The 27945-nt window shown below is 37.5% G+C and overlaps 1 protein-coding gene across 3 annotated transcripts in view; it reads left to right on the top strand.

Moving 5' to 3' along the window:
- TRPS1 (transcriptional repressor GATA binding 1) overlaps window positions 1–27945 on the top strand; it is a 175758-nt gene that overhangs the window by 22594 nt on the left and 125219 nt on the right. For all 3 annotated transcript variants that reach the window (XM_015619592.3, XM_015619591.3, XM_015619593.3), the window contains one exon: window positions 3262–3865. In XM_015619592.3, the coding sequence (XP_015475078.1) occupies window positions 3262–3865 (604 nt within the window). The remainder of the gene's footprint in view (window positions 1–3261; window positions 3866–27945) is intronic.

The raw sequence follows: 27945 nt of genomic DNA, 5'->3' as shown, positions 1-27945 counted from the left end.
AAGTTCTTAGAATGTAACTATGCAGCAAAGGTTTTGCTTGAATTTCTTGATATTTAATCTTGGGATTGGGCCATAAATGGTTTAATGTCCACAAATAATCAGGTCTTTGCTTTCTTTTGTAGTGAAAGTAATAATGCTGAGTAACCTCAGTGGATGGGATGACATTGCCAGCCAAATGCCATATTGCAGAGATTTCCAGTTTATCAGGCTTGGGCCTGCTGTTAGTGTTTTTGAGGGCTGTATAAGCAATAACAAAGAAGGAAGAGTGCTGCCTTCTTATCCATTTACATTGCTTTCTTCCATACCAAGATTTTCCTCTTATTAGAGCAGCTCTCTATATCAACACACAGTAATTGCACCAGACGAATTCAGAGTTTCAGATGGTATAGCTGTAAAGTGTAACTTTGAAGTAATGCACAGGAATGCTTCTTGTGTACTTTGCAAACTGGAATTTTTAAAATTTTGTTGCTTGGCCTTGGAGAGCTTTGTACACAACTCTAGATATAACTTGGGCTTTTAGAAACATAGAGTAGGTTTAATTTCTAGTAAAAGAGAAATCAAACATTGCCAATTTGTTTCCCTGCTTGCTGTCAGGGTGGAGTGAAAACTGAGAAGAAAACATTTTCTTTTTATGCCTTGTTCTGAGAAAGAATAATTTTCCAACTTTTAAAAGTTTTCTAATAGCTGATGATAGGAACTATTTTATTATTTGGGACTATGACTTATGTTGGACAGTTCCAAACTTTTGCTTACATTTTGGAGCTTGGGGATAGAATAATACACAGGACAAACCCATGTGAAGTATGAAGATTTATAGTGCTGATGGCAGATTTTTAATGTGTACTGGAAAAGTGTAGGTTCTGAAACAAAAAGCCTGTTGGGTTACTAGCTACTGAAGTATGTCTTCATGTTTTCCATATCACAATGCTTATCATAGTCTGATAGAAGAATGAAAGAATGCTTATATGACTGTCTTTGAACCAACTAGAAATAATTTAAATTAACAAACCTTTAATGTAATAAGGGTGATTTTAACTGAGCTTCAGCCATGTGGTTACAACTGCATCTAATATTCAGCATTTATTTGTGTCCTCAGAAGTGTGGTGTATATGGCTTCTGATCAAAAACATTCAGCCAGTGTGGAATGGAAAAATAAAAAAAAAAGACAAGTTAGGCAGAAAAAGATCAGCTGTTTGGAGGTGTGATGTCTATAGATGAGAGCCAAGTTAGGAAGGGGGTTAGCTATTGAAATAGCCAAGTTAAACAAGAGACACTTAGGGCTAAGTAGTGTCCCAAAGGATTGATAAACTTTCACATGGGGAGTGTATGTGGTTGAGCCATTAGCCCCAAATGGTGTCTTGTTTAACTTGGCTTTTAAGATAACTAGCCCCTGTCTAACTTGGACTTCTCTGATGGTATCCCACCTTTACAGGGCTGACCCTTTTTATAACTTGGCTTTTTGTATTTATAAAATGGTTTTGATCAGATAGCACTCTTTTTTTCTTTTTTTTTTTTTTTTTTTTTTGTTCAGAAGAGAATTAAGCTTGGTTTAGAAAAGAATTAAGTTGCAAGAGAGAATATATTAGTGTCGCATTGAGAGACAAGCTGATTTTAATAAAACACAATTGTAGAATGAAGGAAAAGGAACATGGCCAGAACAGGATTTTAACCCACGACTTGCTCTCCCACAAGTAGGTTTTGTTGCCATAAGGCTGTGTGGAGAATAACTGAATCTATTTTCTGCATAATGGAACAAGACCATCTAGTCCCTTAAAATGAATATAAATACGGAACATGACAGAAAGAAAACTGATATTGCACAAGGGCTGAAAGGCATGAATCTGAATGTGTACTCATGTCTGTGCGCTGACACAACTGCAAGAAAATCAGACAATGTAAATAACATATGGTTTGTTTTTCCAACAAAAGGAGAGAAGGAAGGCGAGGGGGTTTAATAAGTTTGGCAAGTTGTCCCTTTTAAACTATCATAGTCTAAAAGGGACATTTTGTGTATCATTCCAATTCTACAGATGCACCAAGAGCCAAATCCTGCTCTTACTGAAGTAAATGGGAGTTTTGCCATCAGCTTCACCGAGACAAAGATTTGGCCTTGAAAGACTTAATTCTAACAATTGGAGTCAGGGCAGTAACAGATTTCTCATACAAGTTTTGTCCTGTGTGGATAGTGAAAGGCTCATTTTTTTAGTTTGGCTAGAGACACTGTTGTGACTCGGAATGCCTGGGGTGTGGATGTGTGAGTGTGTCTGTAGGGAGAAGCTCTCTCAGAGTTCTGTACATTTTGCAGGGCAGGGATGACATTTTGCTCTGCATTGGTAGGATGCCGGGCACAGCGGGACCCAGAGCCTGATGGAGGGCTCTGACCGCTCCCGTGCTATGAACTGAAATTCATAATGGTGTTAGAGAACTCATAAACAGTGTTCTGTTCCTATGATAGATACAGTGAGTAACGTGTTGTTCTCATGTAGCAACATATGCTTTACATAATTTAGTAATGCAGTACTTTTTATAGGCTTTTAGAGTAAAAACAGGAAGGCGTGTTATTCCACTCTGTTCCACAGCTCCTACCCAAGAATTTCTATATTTGACAGGAAACGCAGTTTGTAGTGTCACAGCCAGCTATTGTGCTTTATCTTTGGAGCAGCATCTTTTTAAGTTGTGTTAAAATGTCCATAGAGAACCAAGCAGTGATGTCTCCTGCGTACAATCTTCTGTCCTTTGGGGTGTTCTTATCCATAAGTTAACCAGAGCTCCATTCAAAATCATCTTTGTCAAGCAAAAGTATATGTAATTGGTGGAAAGTAAAGGACTTCTTAAAACTTTTTAACTTTCTAACATAGGTATATATTATATAAAGTGGTTTTTTTTAAATAACAAGAGAACTGTCCTCTTCTATTTGATATTGGTTGAAAAATATATTTTTTTAGTGTTTGTGATGTAGCAAAAAGTGAAAGTATATTGCAGCAAACTGAAGAGGTAAAACACAAAATCCCAGTGAAAATTTTATGAAATTTAGAATAATGCCATGGAGTGTGAAAAAACAATAGGAGGCCATGGCAAGGCATGCGGGGAAAAAGCAGCAGAATTCTTACCCCGTTGTATAGGACACCAAAGTAAACCTGCTTGCTTTATTTAGAGAGGGTTATACTGTAAGTTTGATTTATTTTCTTAATCTTAAAATCACTGTGAGAGGGGAGGCCAAGGGGTGACTCTCATGTTAATGTGCTTCTTGTTTTCTTCCAGGCGAGTACACAACTGCTACAAATGCCGTCAGTGCAGCTTCACAGCTGTTGACACTCAGTCACTACTGGAGCACTTCAACACTGTGCACTGTCAGGAGATGGACATCACTACAGCCAACGGGGAGGACAGTCATGGCGCTTCGTCTATCAAGGAAGAGCCAAAAATTGACCTTAAGGTCTACAGTCTGATTAATCCAGACCCCAAAATAGGGGAGCCCATATCTGACAGCATAGTGAAGAGGGAAAAGATAGAAGATAAGGAAGTGCTCAAGGAGAAAGGCTGGACTGACAGTCCCAGTGATGATCTTCGCAATGTGACCTGGAGAGGAACAGACATTTTGAGGGGGAGCCCATCATACACGCAGACCAGTCTAGGTTTACTGACCCCCGTGTCTGTTGGCCAAGAGCAGCCAAAGCCTTTAAGGGATAGTCCAAATGTAGAAGCTGCCCATCTTGCAAGGCCCATTTATGGCTTGGCAGTGGAGAGCAAGGGTTTCCTGCAGGGTGTCCCAGCCGGAGCAGCAGAGAAAGCCGGGCAGCTCACCCAGCCCTACTCTGGATCCGGGGATGGCAAGGCAAAAGACGAATCCCAGTCCTTATTACGGGTAGGATACTTTTATTTTTCTTCTCTTGCTTTTTATGATTGCAAGTATGTTATGTTTGATTGGCTGTGCAAATGATCTCTTCGGGTCAGGAGTAACATGGCTGGAGTTCTTTTAGGGCATGGAAACCAAAAAAAAAAAGTTGAGGAAGGACTCAAATTTTTAGAGCCAAACTGGCAGGTAAATTTTCCAAAGTGTTCACATAAAACAATCTATATATTGATGGAGTATTACTAAGCTTCAGCTTTTGCTATTTAGCTCTGATTGAATTTTGTTTAATCATTCCTGCTAATTGTGCAGGTTGGTGATGCATTTGAAGAAGGCAGGTTTAGAACCCCAGAAGGCTGCACATCTGTTACACTAAAACAACTAATCACCTCTTAAATTTTGTGGTGGTGTGACAGTTTGCACTTAAGCAGGATTTCATATTACTGCATATCTAAGAATATGAAATGTGAGTTAAATATTAAAAAAATGTGAGTTAAATATTAAAAAAAAGTAACCTTTTTTTGTGCAGCAACATAATTATATATCAATTTTGACACTTTTCTAGTTGTCTTGGAAGTAAAAGACAAAAAAAAAAGAAAAGGAAGGATCTCAAGTGATAAGGCAAATATTTGTCATACCAAATAATTCCTATTTTTTTAAAAGACCAAAGAATCTATATACAAGGAACTTTTCCTTCCATCAAGACGTGTTTCTCCCACTGTAGAGAAAACTGTGCTTAGAAAAAAATCTCACATTCTGAGGAGCTGAACAGGGAGAGATATAAATGCTTTTCTTCTGAAGTCGTCACATGTTTTCATGAGCTGCTCTGTATCTGAATTTATAGAAACTTGCCACAGGAGCAGTCAGTCTGCAGACAAAGCTCACTAGAATGGAAGTGATCAGCTGGTTTCCTTTTTTGTCTTTTATAACAGCATTTATAACTATACCATCAATTAGTGTAACATATCATGTGTAACATGTAAAAAGGAAGATAAATGTTTTATGCTATGGTCTGCTAAGATTATACACAGGTATATCTGTCTCTGTACATATAGAAGTCTTAAGAACTGCTTTAAATGAAGTCAGTGGTCTTAAAAATATTGCAGTTATAAAATAGAGTGTCTGTAATTTATACCCTGCATGCAGTTTAGGGGGACCACGAACTTTAGTGCCTTAGTTCTTGTTCTTAGATTTTAAAGTGTATGAGAAGCAGTTGCAGTATGATGGTTCCTTATTGCTAATCTGGATGTGTGCTCAGTGTGGACAGCAGGATTATATTTCTCTCCTCCATTAGGAAATACGTATTAAAATACATACATAAACCTGTGCAACAGTGGAATTCCTGCTGTACATAAGATGTTAGTTACATCCCACTTCAGCTCTTGTACTGCTTCTTAGCCATGTGCAGACAGATTCACCAGAGAAGCCATTTAATCTGTGGTTTATCAGAATACAATTTTCATTTATTTTCAGTTTTTCAAATATTTTCGTTTATTTTTTGACTGCCAGAGGATGAAAGAAAACCAAACAAAAATCTGCAAAGGGACATGGTAGTATGCAGAATCAGCTCTATAAAGGCCTTAATTTGGTTGGTAGCTGGACCTAAAATCTTAGTAAACAGTAGAATAAGGCCATTATATTACCTGTTTTAGGCACTGCTGAATATAGAATGGGAAACTGTATGCTGGCTGCTTCTTATGCCCTTTTTAAAAATAACTTCAGATGCTTTTTTAAAGTCTTTATGTAAAACCACTTCTATATATATATACTTTTTTTTTTTTTTTTCCAGTTTGGAAATACTTTGATCATTTCTGGGTATGAAAAACCTGTGTTGTCCATACTTTTATGAAAAAAAAAAAAAAAAAAAGTCTTACTTTTCTGTCTTAACAATGCATATAAATTTGTTCCTTGCATTTTGAAGTGTGTACAGCCCTACATTTTTATAATGATTTCTTAGAAGACCATGTTTATAGTGACTGATAAAACCATATCAATATCCTTCAAACAGGAGTTACTTTTGTGTACACCTTTAGCTGCCACACTCTTTGAACTCTGTTGTGCCAAGGAGTTGTTTGTCTGTGTGTTTTCGCTAGTGATAATATTTGAATTTTTACTTTTCTTTGAAAATTGGGCAAGTTGTTTTTGTCAGCTTGAAATATTTTTTAAAAAAGTGGGGGAAAGTAGATTAACTTTTTCATCTGCTGAACAGAGTCACTAATCTTACATATTTCATCATGATTGATGGATAGAGAAAACTAAATGAGAATCAAAAATTCTTGAAGGTAAGGGGTGATCTGAAGGATAGGAGATGTAGGTGTGTGATTCCATGAGTAATATTAGTTCCTTCTTCTTTTCAGTCTGTGAGAAAGATCACAGAAACCCAACTCCTTTAATTTGTTCTTGATTAAGTTTTCTGCAGACAGAATTATGGGATGCAGTAGTTGAGCCATAAATAAGAAGACAAAGCGATGGTCAGCTTGACCACTGGGAGCTTAGAACATACAGATATGTATGCCTGGGAGCTCAATTAGCTCAGAAAGAAATAAAAATTCTTCAGAAAAGAATTTACCATCCGTTATTGAAAAAGCTAATTTTTGTAATCCTTTGAAATAAAAAGAAACCAAACCCAAGTGCTTTGTTGTTTAGCAAATCTCTTGTTATTATCTACTTCTGGCTACATTTATTTTTCTGATTTGAAATAGCTAGTAGGAGTAGCTAATGTTGTCTATAAGTCGGTCCTCTCTGAAAGCAAAGCGTTAACTCAATACATCCTTCTAGTATCATATAATGAATGCTTATGCAAAACACTGTATCCAAGGACGACTGGTGACTAGGAAACAAAACCTATAATAAAATCACTGTGGACACCTTCATTTTTTTCCCCCTGAAGATTGACACAGAGGAAGCCAAAAATTTGGGATTACTCAGTGAATAAACACTGAGAAATGAACTGAAAAAGAAAATTCCTAATGTGTCCCTTTGGTTGTACTGGGTCTTCAGAACTTATAAAGTTTTGTCCTTATTAAAAATTATTTGTAATGATTTGACAGTAGCAGCAATACCATGTGGTTTTAATTTTTTACTTTCTTGACGATGGGGGGAAGGCAAAGTGGAGATTAGGCTTTTCATATTTTTTTCAAATAGATACAGGGTTGATACTACAAGTTTAAAGTGATTAGCATTTTGGTAAAATATCAGGGATAATACAAATCAACTGGAGAAAGGGTGAAAATATACCATAGCCCACAGAACTTATTAATGCTTACAGGAAAATTAAGATTTGGGAATTCCTTGGAGTAATTTTCAGATTTTTATGTTGTCTAAGCCATTTATATCCTGTTTCTTGCATTCCTTCTGTACATGATGGCCATGGTCCTTCCCCAGACTCTGTGCTACAGTAGATTGTTTGTGTGAGGCACTGGGGTAAGATTTCTTTCGTTTTTAGAATCTAAAAGACTGAATTGCTTCGGGACAGCTTTCGGGAGCTGGAGACGATGCAAATACACATGTGCAGTGGATGCACCTTTATCCCTGAGAATGCTTCCAAGCTGTGTGTCTGTGTGTAACAGAATCTTTCTCAGGGGCTTGGTACACTTCTGTGAGTAGCTTTAATTTATTTTTCTTATTAAAATATTTCCAGCAGCTGTACTTACAGTGAATCAGTATGTTTTGCAAATGGGAATTGCCAAAAATGTACCTCAGCATGGTACAATGTGGACATTATTTCTGCTCTTCCTTAGAGTAGCTGATTTTCTAGTTTAAAGATTTGTTGATACTGGAAGGTCTATTGAGATGCAAAAATGTTCCTTTTTTTGGGTAGCACATTGGCAGCCAGCAGACTCCAGGCCAGGCAGATTGTTTAATGCTTTGACAGTGCAGATCTTGGACAGCAGGAACTTTTTGCTAAACTGATTTTAAATGAAGTGTCCTGTTTTGGTCTGTATGGACACTGCAGAAGAAAGTTTTCCACAAAATGGGGAATTGTAGCCTGAGCCTTCAGACCTATACACAGGCCTAGTTAGCCAACCTAAAGATACTGGTATAGACATTGTATTTTAGCCTACAGAGCTGCAGTAATTACACAGGTCAATGTGTCTGTCCTGTGGGGTCACATGGACCTGCAGACAGCAGGATTACTTTGTGTATTAATCATAGGTCATGGAGGGATTTGTGTACTATCAAAGGGAGAGAGATTGTCACATTATTGCAGAAGTACTGTGGATTTTTACCAAAGGCATACTGCTGGCTTTAACATTAAATATATGACTGTGGTTATGTTAACCTTTGCTATGAGCTTTTTATATGGTGCAAAGGATAAAATCGACTCTTCTGTTAAACTGAGTTTATTTTGCACCATAATGATCAGACTATTTACACACCACAGGAAATCACAGCATTTTAAAAAAGTTTTCATTTACTTTGAGAAGAGTTATTTTCTTTTTGTCTGTGATATTTGCACTTGTGGTACTTCATATGGTGTTCTGGCTAAAGCTGGTCATACAGCTTTAAATCTGGGGGAGATAGGAAATTAGAAAAAAATATTTCCTCTCTCCCTGTTTTGCATTCTCCTATGTGGGTGATTGGCAGAGCTAATTTAAAAATAAGCAATTGGTATGTAAGTATTGAATCTATTTATAATTGATTTAATATTGGTGTGGTAAATATCAGACACAATGACGAGTGGCAAATCCTCATTTCTCCTATTATAAGGTACTGACTCCTGTTATCCACAGAGCTGGATGCCAAATAGCTGCAAAGCAGTGGAAATGCTGAGCTGTCCTTTGTGATTTCCAAAAGACTTCTCTAAGCACATACAATTCTTGGCCAGAAGGATAACATACATTTGAGGTAAAACCTGCCTCTCTGGTGCTGGTAGAAATACTGTTGCTGCTGCCTTTAGTGGGAGCACAAGAAGCAGCATGAGAAGGTTCAAGCATACTGAGTGCTTTTTCAGTGGTCCCTCCAGGGTGACAGATGGAAGTTTTTGTGTTCTTTGGCATTGTATCCCATGTCCAACCACCTTCTCATAGCAGCATCTTAATAGTATATCTTCAGAATTAAATTCAATGCATATAATTGTATCACACTTCTTATATTTAAGTTGGTGTAGGTCTTGGATTACTGCATGTCATCCCTAAGCAACTTCAGGAAAGAAAAAACAGCCCTTTAAACAAGAAACATCTGAAATAGTTTCTCTGTAGCTGCATCTCATTTTTTTCCCATTTCCTCTGACTCTGTTAGAGATCTTTCAGGAAGTATTTATAGTCAAGGCCATTCATTGCCATACGGGTCCTCTAATTAGCTGAGGGGAACTCAGCAGGCACTGTGTGTTACTAATGCACAGAGCTCTGGCAGGTCAGAGAGCTTACAAAGTCTTACATTTTTTTTTTAAAGGCACCTGTTTCCACAAGTCTCTGCTTGGGGAGTCAGTGGGCTACTTTTTTTACATTTAACTACATCCTGGAAAATAGCAAGAATCCTCCAACAAGGAAAATGAGAAAATAAAGTTAGTACTTGAAGATAAATGGTTTTGAAGCTTTGTGTTTACGGTATAAAACCGAGGTGGGTAAAATCCCTGTGCTGGTGAAGGGCTCAGGAATGAAGCTAAAGTAACTTTCTGAAGGTTTTCAAGTAGTTTAGAAACAAACATGTACTTGGCTGCTTTTAGTAACTACTGGAACCAAACCCACAAGAAATTGAATGTTTTGCATTACTCATCCTGACAGTGATCAGATAGGACTAGAAAGTAACTTTTAGAAAAATGTTAACCTGCCCAATGAAAAGCATGTTTCTGGTTTTTGTGTGGGGTGTGTCTGTCATGTGGTGAGACAACCCCACCTCATCCATGTTTACCCACCCGGCAGGGCATAGGGTTTATTTTTTTTATTTTTTTTTTATTTTTTTTCTATTCCTTTTACGAAATGTGGTCTGGAAGAGAATTAAGTGGAGAATTAAGTGATAAAATCATTATTTGGGTGGGGCATGGTAATAATGCAAAAGGGCAGCAGCTACGTCAAAATCCTTGATGAAAAGGTGAATCAGTATGTGGAACAAAGGGCTGGGGAGATGGGTATGGGCCCCCAGGCAATTGGGTAAGCAGAAGGGTTTATTGAAGTTGCTATGATCAATAACAATGATTCAAGCAGGGAGAACCGAGATAATTCTTGATTTAAAACAAGCTGCTGCATTTGGATAGATGAGATCGTAATGCAGATGAGAACAAAAGAGTGCTTTCTTGCATTGAGCAGAGGGGCCAAAACAGATTGACAATCAGTGGCACATTTAATTAGCTCAATTTTATATGCTCCTTCCTACTTCGGCTCGGAAGACCTCTCTTTTGCTCTCTCTGTTCCGGTGTTGGTGTCCTGCCGTAGGTGAGAGTGAGAAGGGTCTGTTGTCACCTGGATGCCACATGCCTGCACCTGGGCTTGGTTTGCTGGCTGAAGAGAACCTGGTGCGTGTGGCAGCTGCTCTGTGCCATCCCTGCCCTGGGGAACGGCAGGATCGGACTCGGCACGAGGGTGGGAGCATCCTTGGTTCCTGGGCACACATCCTGGCCTGGATGTCTGGGCACAGAGGGGGCCCCTGGCACTGTCCCCAGCCCAACAGGAGCCCTCAGCGTGGGGCAGGTCAAGCCAGGCCTCCCTCGCCCTGGGCTGGGGCTCGCAGCTCTCCGTGCTGGCTCAGCCCGGACCAGCCCAGACCCGCAGCCCGAGCCGGGCACATGCAGCGAGACACTGTCTTTCTCATAGGTATGGCTGATATGGTTACCAAATATCGTTTTTGCAATCTTCAAATACATTCCTGATGGTTCTTTTTCGTTTTAAATTGTGCTGATAGTGGCTGCAGGTTGGGCGAAGCAGCCGTGTGTGGGGCGCGGCTGTGGGCTCTGCGAAGGCAAATAGCGCAACAGCAGCTCCCTCCAGTCTAAACAGTTCAGAGAACTCTCAATGGGGAGCCTTGTTCAAATTGGGAACTAGGTAAATGCAGCTTCTTGCATGATGACTAAATTAAAGAATTGGTTGAGCTTTACCAAAGTTTTGAAAAGTTAAGTGCAACTATAACCGTTGTACAGCGCTGTTATTATTCTGTATTATCAATAGTACTTAGCAATAGATTGTGTACCTGAAGTGAAATGGAAGCTTCAATTGTATTTAGAAACTAAGGATAATCTTTGCCAAACTGGATCCCATAAGGAGCACACATTCATGCTTGAGGACAGAACTTGCTGCTAACATGTAGATTTTCAATGGAAAATTAAATTTCACAGCTGAATGAAGGCAAGGATTGTACATAATTCTATTTTTGCCTGAAGTGCCATGGAGCTGAACAGTGAAAATCCATGTGAAGATACCTCTAGCATTTAGAAATGCAGTTACTGTCTGTACTGAATTTCAGATGATCCTCTATATGTATTAAAAGACATAATAAATAAACTCTTTTAGAGGGGGGATCTTATGATAGACAGCAAATAAATGTTTAATTTATTGGATTAAGAAGGGACCATTGTAATTATAATTGATTTGAAGAAATCCAGATGCTATCCACAGCTGAACAAATTTAAAATGGTAAGGACTTATAAAGAGATTTATGAATAAACAGTGGACATACGTGCGGTGATTTTTGTCATGGGGGTATCTAGGGCTGATAATACGGCCAGGTAAAAAGAACAACAATGGAAAATAGTTGTTAGATGAGCAGATGTGTGCTGAAACAGAAATATACATATACATATGTGTATGTGTGTGTGTAAGATATGAAAAATATTTTCTGGAATGTCTTTTGTTACCGTGGCACTCCTCAGAGTATGCATATGGTCACTTTGGAACTAGTCTTAATTTTCAGGTCTCTAATGTAGCCCAATTGATTTAGTGAACAATTTCCTGCTTAATATAATTAATTTACTTCTTCTACCAAGTTCTGTTTTTAAAATGAGGTTTTACAGGGGATAAGTGATTCTTGCTGATGTTTTTCTAAACTTTTTATAGTAGCATATATATGTTTTAGAAAATCTTACAGTCATTATTGTAGTGATATAATTGTGTGCATGTAATATAAATCCATAAATTCCTGTTGCATATTAACATTATTTAGAGCTCAGATAGGATATATTTTTTGGCATAAAGATGAATGTATTTTTTTGCATTATATACAGTATTATGTTTCTGAAACAAATGAGGTGGTGGCACCCAGGTTGTGCAGCATTGCAGGCAGCTTGTGAACAGCCACGGAAATCTCTGCTGAGTTTCTGTATCCCTGGTCTGCCTGAGATTTTTCCAGTCTCAGGTTGGTGAATCATGTTTGTCCTAGTTAGATGGTTAATTTCCTATGATTTCTTGGCTGCTCTAGACCTTCGTTTCCCAATTCTGTCTGTAAAATGGGAATTTCCCATCTAAAAGGGCAAGAGTGAAGAGAGACTTGTTAAACTCTATTGTGCAATGGTGCTATGATTGTCAAAGCAAGAAGAGTCTGATTCATAGGCATCCTGCATCAGTGTTGGTGGATATCTTCTGAGTGTGATGATGCAAACACTTTCAAGAGTACAAATAAAAAAGGAAAACTGAAAAAAGCAGATTTTAATTTAAATTTCAGTTTTATTAAAATTTTTATTCTTTCCTTCATCCTTGGGGGGGAGGAAAAAAAAAGCTAAAGCAGGAATTTTGGAGCGAGACATTTGCATTTCTTGGTTGAGTTTGACCTCATTCTGGTTTATGTGCCTCTGATGTGTATGGTAGCAAACTGCACATTTTCACTTATGGGAAGAAGTCTTTTCAAACGATGGCTTACAGTGCAGTCTTTAATCATGTAAGTTGCCTCCAGCTCTTACTGAGAGTAAAATTCCACCCTCTCTGTTTTCAGATGGGTTGTACTATCAGCTGTTTCTCCTTGCAAGACTGTCTGTGATTTGAAAATTGTATTTAAATTTAAAAAAGTGAGGAAAAAAGAGAAATAATCAGAACGTTTGTCAAGAAATTTGCTGTGAATGGGAATGAGGAGCAGTGCAAACAAGCTTGAAATGAGTTTTAATTCACATGTTATTCTGGGAGCCTACAATTTCTGGTGAGAAAATGGCATACTTTAGGTCTATTTCCTCCAGTTTTTGGCATGGAGCAATGCCTGTTTTGTTCAGTCAGATGTTCAAATGGGAATTTTGGATGCTTAGAACTAATTTTAGTAGATGGGGGGCAAATTTATTATGATTCTACAAATAGAGTTTGATCACAGCTGCTTCATTGCAATTATAAAAATTGGCTGTGAATCACTTAAACTATATTTACTGGTTGCAAAAAAAAAAAAAATCTCATCTATACAAAACTGTCTTGTTGCCCTTAAAGTTCTCAGTAATAACATTTATATACACAGTATTTTGAATTTGACTTGATCACGTTCCAGATTATTTTCATGCCTCTCTTCCCCCCCTCTTGCCCTAACAGTGATAATATGCTCAAATGACTCTCCCATTCTTTCCAAGTTAGGGTGAATTTCTGAGCTTGTTCTGAAATTACAGTAAATCACACACAGACCACTTAAGACTTATTAAAAAATGTTAGTAACTTCACTGGAAGTTGGGCACTTCAAAGCTCTCACTTCTCCAGTCTGTACATGACTAAAAGGCTGTAGGGCAAACTCCACAAGGTGAAAGCTTACAAATCAAAGCAAACCTTAATATACCGCTATTATCCCCTTTATAAGACATATGGAGAATAATATCTTTACATATTTATAAGGTTGTTTTTGGTTTTTTTTCTGATAGTAACTACTTTAATGTTCATGGATTTATGCTTTTGAGTTAGAAAATACTGGGCCGTATTTTATATTTTTCCAATGTTTCGTGGCAGTTCGTCTTCCAACCCAAAATGGATGTATTCCAGACCTGTTTAAAAGTTCACATTGTGCAGAATAAATTTAGTCAACTTGTTTCTTGAGAAAAATGTTTTCTTCACAATTCAGTTATGGACTCATCCTGTGGTGATTATTTTGACATTACTCACTGCAGCTGATGAAGAAGCATCCATAAAGCTCTCCACTGATGGCACAGTACTTGTCAGTGTATTACTGAAACCCATTTATATTTGACTGAGGTGTGCTACAAACTTAAATATTTCCTTTTGTTTAAGATTCTCATAAACTCTATTTTATGCAGGCCTTTAGGGGTGGGGAGAGTTAATGGAAAACATGATTAAAATCTTGTAGGCTTCAAGGCTTGTAAATATCTTGGCACCTACGTATGTTTGTGTGCATACATGTGTATATTTACTAATTTTAAATTAGGTTAAAAATCAGAATTAAATTTAAAAAAATAGATTATTTAAATTAAGAGCGAAAAAAGGTTTTTGTTTGAAAATAAAATTTTTGCAATTATTTAGAAAATTGTTTATAGAACAAATATTAATATTTTTAAAGTAAAAATATTAATATTTTAAAGAGTATTACAACTTTAGTGATTTTCCCATTACAGAAAATTACATTCTGCATAGCAGAAATTTTAAATATATCTTTCTTGCCTTTAAGACTGTGGTCTTAGTCATCACTTAATTGATTTGCCTTTGCCTTCTAATAGCAAGCTAAAGGGTTGAAGGGTAGATGTCTTTGCAGTGGCTATCTATAACAATGATAATGTGTGATGCAGGGACTTCAAAAAATTAAGAGGTCAGTTGATGTCTGTTAAACCTGGACCCTCAGTTTCTTGGTATTAATGACTTCTCACATTTTAATCAATCCTCGTGACCAAATTTGTGCATCTCAGGAGAGGTGTTGCATTCAACTTCACTTCCCCAAGCTGGCATTGGTGTAGACCTCTAGACAAAGCTTTTCCTGAAATGGATTATTACAATGAGCAAATAGTTTGGAGTGAAACCTTAATCACTGCTAAAATCATTTAAGGGCTTTGTTAGTGATACCCTCTTTAAGAGGTGAAGCATAAACCATTTTGGACACCAGACCCCCAGGTACATCACTGTTGGAAGGAAAGAACATTTTTAAAAACACTGAGTTGAGAAATATTTTATCTATGCTAGTTCTGTTGGTCCCTGGCAAACAAATTAAATTTTGTAAGCACTGGTAAGTGGACTGGAACTTCATCCAGCAGTCCACACCAAAGGGCTCCCAAGTGCCTGGAGAGCTGCTGGATGTGTCTGGTGTTCTGCCTGCCTGTGAACGCCCCTAGACCCCTGCTGTCAGCTGTTTTTATCGGTATACGTCTGCTTCCCTCTTTGCTTTGCCAGGTTGCAAAGCAAGTTCACTGAAACCACTCTTTCCTTGTCTTCTTTAGCTTGGTTTGGCTCTCTCCCCCTTCAATCTTTTATGGAACTCACAGTTTACTGTAATACAAGTCATTAAATTCTCCAGATTTGGAACTGTCTTTTGAAGGAAATTTACCAAACCATTCATTTTGTTATAAAAACTGTCTAGGCTTTCTGATCTGCCTTTCCTAAAATATACATTGTCTGCATTGCAAATGGAGGCTTTCTGATTGGGAGAGATTAAGCAAAAGTGTCTGAATCTTCTTCTCAGCATCTGTGCCATGGTTGGAGCCAGGGTGCTGGTCTGCAGACTGTGCTCTGACAGGTTTGCTCTGGAATGCCTGCACACAAATGGCCCTCGCCATCTGATACCCTTCCGACCAAAAATATTCTCATGGCCTTGCTTGCTTTCATCAGCACCACTTAGTAAACCTCAGCTAGTGGAGGGAGACATGTTGGAGCACAGCAGAATAACAGAATGGGTGAAACTACAAATTGTTAGTCTGTTAAACACAGATTATGTCTTTGGGTACAATTCCATTAGCGACTGAATGAGTCTGGATGGGTAGTAGCTTGTGGAAGTATTTGTTATGACAAAACCAACTTTTCATTAATAGACAAAGTTATCCTGTTTTCCTCTGTAGTCTGGCCAACTGCAAAATGTTTCAAACTAATTTCAGACTTGTAAAACACTGTCTATCAGATACAGACATATGGATTGAACTAGTAATTTGTTTGCCATCTGCTGATAAAGGAAGCAAGGCGTCTAAGTAGAAAATGAAGGATTCCCTCCCTCTCCCCCATTGGAATGTCATATGGTGCCTTTAGTAATTGTTTGTATTGACATTTTTATTGATTGCTGTGTAAAGTGTTACACTGCATTGACCTGAATCTGCTTTCAATCTCATAATGATGATTTTTTTTTTGTTCCAAAATAACTAATGATTTGAGCCTATAAATAATGTTGTTAGAAAATAACCCACTTTAAATCTTAAAAAAACAAATTGATAAACATACATCTTATTGTGTGAAACAGGAATCAGCATATTCTTTTGCTCATAAAAAGGAAAAAAGACTTTAGCATTACTAACAAGGGTTAATTAAAATTATATTTCCTTTCAGTCAAAATTTCCCCTTTCCTTTGAAACTCCAAGAAAAACACTGCAATTTCCGACATAAAAACAAACAAATCTGTCAAAACTTTTCTGGGTAGGGAAAAAGGGTTACTTAAACTTCTCTGGATTATTGTCTGTCAGTCTTCTCTCACCAGACCTGCTTGTGCAGGTTCAGGGTTTGTCCCCCGGATTTTTTTCCATAGCTATTTCACATAAGCTCTGGTTATCTTTAGAAGTAATAAATCCATAATGGAAGTTTTTGTTCTTTTAGTTAATGCTTCCTATAGGTTTGTCCATTTTCATGAAGCATTTAGAGTTTCTCTGTTTGAAAGAGAAATAGCAAGTACAAAATGCAGTAGCTTCTCAGTAGGTATACTGCTTTCATGGGTAATACGGTCTCAATCAGTGCTTAAATACATGGACCCTTGATTAGTTGAATTATAATAAATACTCCTTTCAGCCCTAGTTCTCTGTAACTTTTTTCATATTGACATGTACTTTATTTTTCATTGATTCCATTAATCTGTTTTGAACAGAGAGTGCTAAAAATATTCACAAGCTATGTTCTTAAACATGAGTTATGTCTTCATAAAAAATGTTACTGAACTCTTGATTTTCTTTAATAAGATAAGCCTATTTTTCTGCTGCAGTTGGATTATTAATTGTCAGAATGTACCACAGAATTTCTATATGTACTTTAAGTGAAAGTAATATGCAAAATCACTAATTGTTCTATATATTGTTTTTTCTTTTGTAAATATCTTTTGCTTTTCTTAAAATTGCTCTTCATTATAATGACTTGCAAATTCTATGAACAATGCAGGAACCTTCTCTTTTCTCAGTGTGGTTATGTATGGGCTCATTTAAAAAAAGCTAATCAATTCCATAAATAACAAATCTTTCACAACTTGATTACCATTTTACATTTGGAATTGACATTGGCAGAAAGTTATTGCAACAGTAGGAACATCTTAACCAGTCGGCATTTGTTGCAGATATACGGAACTGATAGCTGTGACAGCAAGAAGTCTGCAAAGTAAAAGGAAGATTCAGATAATTTTGATGAAGGAAAATGTTCCTGTGAGTGCTTATGGAAGGCTTTAGGCCCCAACAAGTACAGCCACTTATTACTATATATTACTATATGGTTTGCTGCTTGCAGAACAGCTTCTTGCTGGTTTTTATGTCTTAAGGTGCATACAGTATGTGAAGTCTGTTCCTGTGTTGTGTTTCTATGCCATGTTCACACTTATTCTAGATCTGCTCTGCATGTCATGGACACATTGGTTTTTGTTCTGGTTTCATTTCACTGAGAACATTTTCCTGCTTGTAATATCAATATTTACAACACCCATTGGGAAGTATAAATCCAAAGTATTTTTATCCTTTCAAAGTTTTTTTTTTCTTTTATTTTTTTAAGAGGACTTACCATACTGTATGGTACCTGACAATTCCAGTGGTTATAAAATGATTTGTGCATATAAAATGCTGCAGTGCAGTCTATAATATAAAGGCAATTACACTATGTTGACTACAGCAACAGAGTCAAATTACTGCTGAGGAAATACTGCTTCACAATAAGGAGGGTATCAAATATTTAGTCTGATGTTACCTACCAGAAACTGGTAAACTTGCTGTTGATGAGCATATTCACTTCAGGGTATTAAATAGCTCTTTGCAGGTTGATGTTTTTAAGTCCATGGTGTGGCTTGTTAGACTGCCTCAGCAGGAGGTGAGGGGAAGAGTGATGGGGTAGGAGAAGCCAAGACCCTTCTTTTCAGCTGTATGCTTTGGGACAAAAATGTATTTTGTGCTTCTGTAGATACAAACTTTTATTACATAGTAGCTTCCAAAGAACATTGAGATTTATGAATATTGCTTTGGAAATACTGGATATGAGGTAGTTCGGAAGCAGAAAGGTTTATAAAAATAGCTGAAATTTTATATGTCTACTATAGACATATCTCTTGTTTCTCAGAGCTGTTATTTTGCAGAGCAGTTTGCCTTCCTGTGATGCTATCACACTTCTGACAAGAACAAATGGTTTCAAAACCATTCATGTCAGGTCAAGATGGTGAGAACAGCAGATAGACATGAGAACTGTGACTGTGTAAACAACATACTCCCATCACCGGACTAACGCAGGTCCAGGGAATTGGCAGCATCGTTCTCACTGCTCAGATATTGCCAGCACGCTACTCCCCGCTTCTAGCACAAGAGAATTGACTGCAACTGTTTATTTTCAACACATGGTTGATATCTTTGTCTGTCTGTCTGTAGATCAGCTGTGCCTTGTTAGGGACTTTACTCATGAGCACTGAGAATCTTGCTCAACCTTTCATCTCCCTGCCATGTAAGTGTGGTTTGTTAGAAATAGCTGAGAAAAAATGTAAACTTGCTGAAATGACTACAAAGTCCATAGTCAGTGTCAAAGGAGAGAGGGGATGGATTGAATTGAGGGTGCATGCAAGAGATTAGTCCATGCCTTCTCAAATAAATTTATAATATGTGTCTAGATGGAGAAAGAAAAACTTAACAGTTGTATTTACACTTCGTGAAATATCACAAAGTATATTTCAGCCTGACCAGTTCCTTGTGGTCTTAAGCTTCTCTTTGTAGTGTGTAAAAGCATGACAGTATGGTATTGCCAGATCTGTATAATCCTAAAATATACCCATATTTTATACAAACCCCCCTGACTATAGATATGTAGCATATGCTATAAATATATGAGTGTACCTATGCAGTTTCAGTTAAGAGGCTGTAGAGACATGTGCAGCTAGTGGAAACATAGCAGCAACAGGAAGGAAATTTTTTGGAGGATTTGTGCTCTCTCCACTTTAACCTTATCCTCTTGATGATCCTGTTGAGCATTGCTTCAATGAATCCTGGAGAGTAAATGCTATTTAGTTTTGCAGTTTTAAAGGGTGAAGTCATAGCTCTCAGGTGAAGCTGCTGTGATCCTTCTGTAGATGTAGAAGCCGTTTTTATATGGAGCAAAATCTAACTGGTTGTCTGACATATTTGTCAGAGATATTTGCCGTGGATTGAGGTGACCTTTAGCACTTATGTCCACTTCAAACTTGTTATTCAAGGGTCTCCATAGAAATCACGTCACATTTTTTGAATGTGCCTACCAGTGCCTTCACTGAATGATAATTGTGCTGCTGCTACTGCTCTGTTTTCCTACTAAACCAGGAAGACTCCATCTGGATACCAGCTAAGTTTTCAAAGTGCTGATAATATCCATAGTCAGGACAGAATTATAAAAGAGTTTGGATTTTTCCATATGATTTTTTTAAATTGAGTTGCGTTCATTATCTTGTGGTTGTCAAAAGTGCTCCCAACTATTCTTGGTTTCTAAGTAATATCCCAGTTATAAAGAGAGAGTTGTTTTCAACAGCTGTCAATGAGTGATCAAACATTTCAGCCTCCAATTTCTTCTTTCTGAACTGTTTAAATAATGAACAAAATTATAAATATGCTTTATAAATCCGTATCATCAAATTTAGAAGTCTTATGCAAACTTGGTGACCTTAAAAAAAAAATCTGTTTAGCCAGCGGATAGCATTATTTTTTATATCAACTTTTAGATTTGAAAGTGTGATGGAAACATGTTAAAATAAACATTTCCAAAGGGAAAGTCAAAACATGTGCCTTTACTCCTCTCTTAGGATTTTCTGGAGAACTTTACCATGACCAGCATACCTAGTTGGTATCTGCAGAAGGTCAACCTGCCTCATCATCTTCTAAGAGAAACTCTTGAAATATTCAAGTTACCTTTCATTAATAACACCACAAGCAAAAAATGCCTGAAATATGATGATGACACTGTGCCAGTGCAAACCTGTAAAAAAAAAGAAAAAAAAAATGGCCCATTTTTGTTGAAATATTGAATTGTTTGCAAGCAGAATTTGATTTGGCTTTTTAGATGGCAAGGAAAGTGAACAACCTTTTATTATTTTTCTGTATGAATGCTGAATTTTTTTTACCAACATTACCATCATTTGGCAACTCCAAGGGCTCTGTGGCATTAAGGTTACAAAAGGAATAGAAAGGACACATTAAGAGGGTTTATGAAGTTACTGGGGAAAACGGTGTAATGATAGGAACAGGGAAAAAAAGCATATCAGAGCTTCAAAACAGATGGAGTCCTCTAAGGAAGCTGTCTGAACACGGCCTGGGAACTATAAATTGCATTTACAAGACAGGGCTTTCACTGCAGATGGCAGGTTCACTGTTGGAAGGTAGAAGCCAGAACAGGGCTGTGTGTATGAAGAGAACTGCATTGAGTGTGCCTAACACCTTGTGTTTGACATACATCGAAATTTAAGCTGGAATATGAATTTAGAAAGGCTGTACAAGTTCAGAACATGAAATCTGCTGTAGTGTTCAGAAATCCAGAAACTTGCTATCAGGCGTAGAACATTTTAACTAGGTAAAAAGGCATAATAAATTTGTAGTCCTCAAACTGAAACAAGGCATTAGCTTTGAATGTCATTTTCAATCACTCTTATATTTACATATCATAGAAAAGCCCTCCCTTTTTTCCCATGTGCCATGCAGGTGTAATTCCAGAGTCTCCAGGTAAAAAAGCAGTGGTTTCTCTCTAGGTCTGTTGCCCTATATTATTTTATTACCCCATTTGACCTGGACCTGATTTCAGTGAAATAAATGAGAGTTTTTGCATTGACTGTGACTCCTGCTCTAGGAAATGCTCCCTAGATCTTAGAGAAAAACAGCCTTTCTGAAGTTACTCCATCCCATGGACTTTCAGGGCGGGACTTGTCTCATCTAATTGTGATGGAAGTGTCTGTGCCTGAATTATCTGTCTAGGATTCTTGGAGCCAATGCAAATTTTAACAACATAGTTGTGAAGTACAAAAGTGAGTTACCAAATCCAAAAAAAATATTTCTATATAGTCAGAGAACTGTATATTGTTGGCCATTCATTGTATTGGCTTTATCTCAGTAAGTCTGAAGGAAGCCCAGACACTTACACCACCACAGAGCAATTACAGCAGGTGATAAGAATAAAAGGAGTGCTTCTGCTTTGTCCGAATGGCAGCCTTATCATTGGAGGTAGGAAGCAAAATTTTGGCATATATGCAATTAATGACTCTTCTGTCTCTGAAACATAATTTGTCAGTTAATGAGAAATACTAGTATGGTTTTAATCAAGAAGGCAAGGGGGAGGTTTAGCTAAAACGTACAACATTATTTAATGTAATAATTATTTTTTATTAATAGTTTTATTTTTCTTGTTTTATGTATGTGTCTAAATCTCAAGAGTGACATTTCTTTTAAAAGGGAATCATGTAAGGCCGTTGAAGATGAAAGCTGTATTTTCAGTACTAGTCAGTCCTTGTGTAGAGAAAATCATAGTCATTCTCTGTAAGTATATGTAAAGACATGCTAGATTGATGGCTTTGTAAGATAAAAGTAAAATGAGAGGGAATGAAGAGGCATTTGTGAAGTAGAAAAAGGGAGTATGATGGAAAGAAGTCTTAAAGGGCTTACTTGGATAAAACTGTGCATAATTCCTTCACTACATGAGGTGTGTGTATACATGAAAAATGAGCATATCCTCCGGCTTGGGCTAACTACTAAAAAGTCCGGAAGACACAGACTGTAAGAGCTAGGACAGATAAGGTAACAAGCAATTTGAAAAGAAAGCATTTCAAGGAGTTAACTAGGTAAAGTGGCTCAAGAAGTTTAGTCCCAAGTTTTACAGTAAGATATTTTTGCATCTCAAACAAACTTTTAGTGCTTTATTTCTCTATTTGTACCGCTCATTTGTGGTGTAAATGCCTTTGTTCCTTTCGATTCTGTGTAACCATCCCAAAGTGCAGTAAATATTCTGCTAATATCCAGTTTAAGTTACTGGAATCCTTAAGTGATTATCAGTGATTTTTCTACCCTTTATACATTTGTCAAATGTTTCAGTCCAGAAATGTTTTGACCTAATGTTCTTGGTGGTTCCTGTTAAACATTTTGTAGTGTTTATGTGAAACAGCAACTGAGAAATGAAGCCATGGAGCACAGGTCTTTCACTGACTTACTAAGCCATGTCTTGATTGTTCCCCTGCTCCTCTGCCACTGTCGGTAGGGTCAGCATTGTGTGTAGATTTCTCCATTCACATTCAGGCCCACTATACTTTTTCATCACCTCATTTAGCTGACCAGCACCTTGCAGTTGCTGGGATACATAGGATGAGTTTCTGGAAACCATGTGCATAGTATATGCTCTTAATTTTGTATTTTGAAACCAGGTTTATGTAGTCATACTAGTTGGGTTAAGTGATTAAATGATGGACATGGACAGCTACTGAAAGTATCAAGTTCTTCAAAGAGAAAGAAAAAAAAAAAAGCTCCATAACTGGGTTCTTACAAGTCAGTAACCTTTTTTATGTACAGAGTGGAGGCAAGAATGCAAAATTTTTGAGCTGAAAGTATGAGAATGCAGGAATATTTCCATCACCTAACAGGAACCTAAATGAGATACCTAAATAAGAAAGGTAGTTTTCTTAGGCTCTTTCCACAATGGATAAAGGGAGGTACTTCCAGAATGCAAATCTAAACAGGAGCACATCTGCCTTCTCAAATATTTTCTCTGTACCTTGACTGACAGTTTAGGAAGCCTGAACAATTTCTTAATTGAGGCCTGTAAATTAGGTGACTGAAGATTGGTGGTATTAATGAACCCTTGTAATTCTCTGTGTATTATATTTGGGGGAAATCTGGTGTCCTACAGGCAAAAAGCAGGTGAGTAAATTCAAATGCAAGGTATGCTAATACAAAGAACTCTTTTAGAGTGAGTTAATTCTACCAAATGCCAAGGTTTGCCTGAAGATGATCCAAGAAAAATGAGAACTCGGCCCATAATGTCCATTACAGACACTTCTGAATCCTCTGTTCCAAGTGCATAACATCTTTCTACACTGCTTTGTGTTCAAAGATCTCCTAAGCCTATCCAGCCCCCAAGCACCAACCATTCAAAGTGTTCGCTCTGCACCAGGTATTAGCAAACAGGCAGGGCTTTTACAAGGGAGAGCTGTCAAAGTTATTGTGATGGGTGCTGTGCCAGGCGAGCATGCAGAGCTGTGCATGGAAAGTAGAGGTGTTAAGGATTAGTTCATGGTCATAAGAAGTCCATGAACTAAAAAAACTGCAAGCAAGTAATGGAGCAGAGCCCTCAGAGTATTTGAAACAACCCAGTTACATGGAAAGTGATCACAATGGGAGCCCATCATGCTGAATTTTCCAAATACACGCAGGTGGTAATTTTTGGATGTTTCAAAATTTTTTTATTCTTGAATTGCACGATTGACTGCTTTTTAAAAGCTGATCTAACCTCCTCACAACAGAACAATCTGTAATAACTTTGCCTTGCAATCTGTTCTTTTGTGTTTCCCAATACAACTAGCAAATGCTGACAAAATTGTTTGGTCATATGTCATTTTAAAAATTGTTGAGGGTACTAGTGTGGTAATGTTGCTGATTATATTTAGGCAGGAAAGTGTGTCTTAAGCCCTTCAGATACGCTAAAGATGAAAGGCTGTCCTAATGGCATCTTTTTCTTTTCTTTAAGGAAACTGATGTGTCTCTTGTTTATGGGTTTATGGGCATTTTTATTGCAGCAGGGAATTTCTCCACCCCAATTTTACAAGGAACAGTAAATGTTCAGCAGCTGGGATTCTTGCAGCAATATGAAGAACATCTTTCTTAACATTTCCATCTTTATAACAGCAGTTACAAAAACTTTGATTTCTTAAATAATAATACATTAATTTGTTTATGGATTTTTGTGTTGCTGGCTTATTTTTTTAACATTGGTGACTACTCAGGTAGTAGTTACATTTTTTTCCTGTAGTTTGCAGTAATCTGGAAAGCTTCTGTGCCAGGGCTTGTTGCCTCCGTACTGTGGTGTGAGGATAGATTAGGGGGAATAAAGTTACTTGAGCAACTGGGTCAATTAAGTTCATATATGATATCTGCATAATAGATGAACATATTGTTTTACAAAATAATGGCATTTTTAATCTTAAAAACGAGATTCACTAAATAAATTATAAAAATAATTTAATATAAATAAAAAGACAATTAGGAGACAAAAGAAATAAAGCAAAGGGTTAAAACAGCCGGGTGCCCTGGCACCTTGCCAGGAACACCCCTGGTATCTGGGAATACCCCTCTTTATCCCATCCTTGCTGTGAGGGGTTAATGCATATTCAAGCATGTCCCCTCCCTGGTTCCACCTTCTTGGATCATTCTTTTGCACAATTTAATTTTCTGCTGGTCAGCACTATTTTTGCTGGTCATCATTATTCTTGCTGATGAGCATTATTTTGGAGTTTGATTTCCTTTCTCCTGCAAATGGTCACTTGTTGATAAGAGTCCGGCCCTGTCATCCTTCCTCTGAGGGTATCTGGGCTTCATATCTTCTGCTGATAACAGTTTGGGTTCTATTGTTCTCCTGATAACAGCTTGGGCCCCAGTGTCCTTGCCCTCTGGGGTTTCCTTGCCTTGTACCTAGGAAATTCTTTTAAGCTTAAGACTTGTTAGCAAGAAAAAAAAGTACATACATAGCTAAAAAGTATTTAATATAGAATATTCATCTGCGAAAGCCAATATCACAATACAAATTTATAACATTAACAATATGTTACAACATTTACAAAACAAATAGTAGGTCAAATTTAGTGCAACAGTGTAAGAAATAAGAAGAAATAAGTGCTAGAAATAAGATTCTCCTTTCCATCCATTATAAACATGCAGAGAGAGCAAAAGGGCTTTTTGCTGGGTCAGATGTCTGGCTTCTGTGATCTCCTGTAAGGAACATGGGCTGTATATAGGTTGCAAAAATTGTAGTGTGTGAATCTCAGTACAACTTTACTTTAGGATTTGCAGCATTTTAGGTGAAAAGTCTACTTAGTGTTTAGACTGTTCCTTTTTACCTATTTATTAAGTAGTTCCTAAATGTTTTCCACTATTCAGATGAGAAAAGTGGTTTTCTGATGAATGTAAGATAATTTTTGGATAAATGGTGACCATAAAGCAACATCTGAGTTCCTCTTGGAATTAATTTCAGCTGAACCGGTTGTGTAATACGTTGTTTTTATTGTAAAGAACACATTGAACCTAGACTGCAAAGATTCAGTGATAGAAAAGGTTGGCTGGTTTTTTGAATGCACTGAACACAAGGCAACGTGCACTGGTTTACACTTAGGCACAACAGTGTGGTGTGTCTGTGCTGGATGGACAGAACAAGTTAGTTAATGTGTTCTAACAAGGCCCTGCTCTTGTAGCCTGGACAAGATTTATCGCTGCTAGTCAGTCACTTTATATGGTTGCTTATCTAAAAGTGTTCACCTCTGAGGGTGGTACACAAATCCTTGATTCTTTCTGCAGCAACAACTAAGATCAGTGTCTGAGTTACTGGATCACCTAGTCATCCAGTCATTGGAAATACGGAATCCAAATCATTGGAAATACAGAGTAAAAGTGAATATAGAAGCTAATTTTTCCTTTCAGTATAGCTATTTCAATATTTTGATAATTAGAGAAAATTTTCAGTTGAAAGTGTTTAATTTTTTTCTCTGGTAGTACTGTAGCTGAATATTGGAAATTCTATGCTATACAGAATATTTTTTATTTGTTTCTTGTTTCCCCTTCCCCAGTTCTTCTCCAGCTAACCCACTGGTTTAGTGATTAGCACCAGAGCCTTTCACACAGTGTTTTGAGTTCAGTTCTCTGGCTGCAGTTCACTCAACCTTGACGTAAATCTCCAATAAGTACTTTGTGAGAGGTTAGCCTTTTGTGCAGGGTGTGTGAGAAATCCTGCCTGACCAGGTTTGTTACAGAAACCAGTGTCAAATTGCCTTGCCCCAAGTGTTTGAATATGAAAGAGGGGGATGGGGGTGGGGGGACTCATGCAAAAAAACACCCTCACTCTCCACTTCCAAGGGTGTAATTGTTTGGAAAAAAACCCCAGTGTTTGGACTCATGATGTTTTAGTGCTGCTCTGCCTATGCCTGGCACTGTCAAGTAAGTTTGTGATGATTTACAGTCTGCAGGTAGAGCAGAGAGTATGTCATTCATAGAATCCGCCTTCTGTGTCTTGCTTGTTGAGGCTGGTTGCTTTTAATTTAATCTATTTGATCGTGTTATTTGCCTTAGGTAATCAACAACCTTTCATGTAAATCCCAGCCAATCTTATAAAACTAATGGAGAAGAAAAAAAAAAAGCACACCAAAACACTTGCATGTAGTCATGGTTTGGCTGTTGATGTCAGCGGTGTCATAGGAAGGCAAATAAGATATGCAACCCTCCCTTTTTATAAGGGACATATACGCCCCTCTTTACAGGCTTTCTTGTTGCTGATGTTATTTTTTGTCTGTTGTTCTTGTTTGTTTTGTTTTGCTTTGTTTTGTTTTGTTGTTTTGAGTTTTTTTTTGAATAAAGTTACATCCTTTGGAAATGGAAACAATTCATTATCTTACCACCTCAGGGCTTGGTACCTGAAAAGCCCATTGGAACCTCTTTGCCATTCTTCCATACTGTGATAAAGTGGATTGCCTCCAAACAGAGTTAAAATTCAACATCTGCACTCATCTGTTTTTGTTAACAACCGTCACATTAGTTGCAGTTGTGCATTAGTAGAGGTCTTTTGGATTAACTCTTTCATTCACGGGAAGTAGATCCACCGAGTTTTCCATAAACACTTTGGGTTTGAGGTCGGGGGCTGCTAGAATACATTTTGACAAGTCACCCAGGTTGTCAGAGTATGAGAGTAAATGGCAGCAATATTGCTCAGAGGGAGTGGGGACTTTGCCTTCACAAAACCAAGAAGCACTGCAACACCTGCAGCGAGAGACAAAAAGCCGCCTTTCCAGCTAAGCAAGCAGGGCAAATGAATTTCCTCAGAAGGGAAATGTTGCACAGAGTCTTGCTGTGACTGATTTAATGGGTCCACTGACTTCATATTCTGGTTTGAAGGTTTTGGAGGAAGGAGAAAAACTCTGTAAGGAAGAGGGAGAGTCTGCTGTTTTTGCCAAGTGTCATGTTTAGTTGGAATAAAACAATAATAAACACAGACTTTAAAGGCCATTATTTCCTTAGTGCTAATTATCTGCAAGAACCTTTACAGGGAGGTACAATCTGAAGTTAAGCCAGTGAGTGAAGTACAAAAATCAGAAGACTGTCAGTCATCTTATGTTCCTGAAGAACCTAATGTGAGTTGGTGTTGATCCGTGAGGATTGGCTTTAGGAGTGTTTTCATATTTCCTTTCTGTGCTTTGATTATACATTTAAAAATAAAGTGTTTATCTTGGTGAATTCCAGTAAAAATTTAGCTACAGTGCTTTCAAGACCACTTTGCACGTTGTTAAACATCTTCTAAGCATGAAATAATCTTGAAATCTAGTGTGTTGCTCCAGGCTTTTGAGATATAAATTTTCATAATGATATCAGTATCATCATCATCAAAAACATATCCTTGCAGTAAGGGAGAATTCAAGCATTATGATTTGGCAGTCAAAGGCAGAAAATGACAAAGTTAAAGTTTTCTTGGGCCCCTTCAGACTGCCTGTTTATGACTTGATTGTCCTTTGCTGTCTGGTAACTTTAAAATGGGAAGTAGAATTGGATGCGAGATGCAGTTGCAGGGTTGTGTTGTCAGACTCCTCCCATGAGGTACACAGTTGTCTTGATGATGTTTGCTGTGAATTCCTCCTGA

Source organism: Parus major, chromosome 2 (genome assembly GCF_001522545.3).
Source record: "Parus major isolate Abel chromosome 2, Parus_major1.1, whole genome shotgun sequence".
Taxonomy (NCBI): Eukaryota; Metazoa; Chordata; class Aves; order Passeriformes; family Paridae; genus Parus; species Parus major.
This window is presented reverse-complemented; position numbering and strand designations above follow the sequence as displayed.